Here is a 247-nt window from a genome sequence, read left to right on the forward strand (position 1 = left end):
CTGCCCTCGGCCACGCTGCCGGGGATGCTCAGCCCGGTGAGAGCATCCTTGCCGGGCCCCGGTGGGGCGCAGGGCTGCAGGAGGTGGTCCCAGTAGAGGCTGAGCCTCCAGCTCCTTCAGCTCGTGCAGCTCTTTGGCGCTGGCCGCCGGGGTCTGCACCTCGAAGGTCATCTCGAAGCGGCTGTAGTCCACCCGGAAGGCGCCTTTCTCCAGGGACGTGCAGGGCTCGAAGCGGTAGCCCCAGAGG

General features: G+C 69.2%; 2 protein-coding genes across 2 annotated transcripts in view; both read right to left on the reverse strand.

Annotated features, from left to right (window-relative positions):
* The window catches only part of UBE4A (ubiquitination factor E4A), a 15,126-nt gene extending 14,955 nt beyond the window's left edge, over positions 1–171 (reverse strand). Inside the window, exon 1 of the mRNA XM_009323560.1 lies at positions 53–171. Within this exon, the coding sequence (XP_009321835.1) occupies positions 53–171 (119 nt within the window). The remainder of the gene's footprint in view (positions 1–52) is intronic.
* LOC103916553 (G protein-activated inward rectifier potassium channel 4-like) overlaps positions 168–247 on the reverse strand; it is a 2,797-nt gene continuing 2,717 nt past the window's right edge. Inside the window, exon 3 of the mRNA XM_009323561.1 lies at positions 168–207. Coding sequence (XP_009321836.1) covers positions 168–207 — 40 coding nt within the window. The remainder of the gene's footprint in view (positions 208–247) is intronic.

Source organism: Pygoscelis adeliae, unplaced genomic scaffold (assembly GCF_000699105.1).
Source record: "Pygoscelis adeliae isolate BGI_AS28 unplaced genomic scaffold, ASM69910v1 Scaffold275, whole genome shotgun sequence".
Lineage (NCBI taxonomy): Eukaryota > Metazoa > Chordata > Aves > Sphenisciformes > Spheniscidae > Pygoscelis > Pygoscelis adeliae.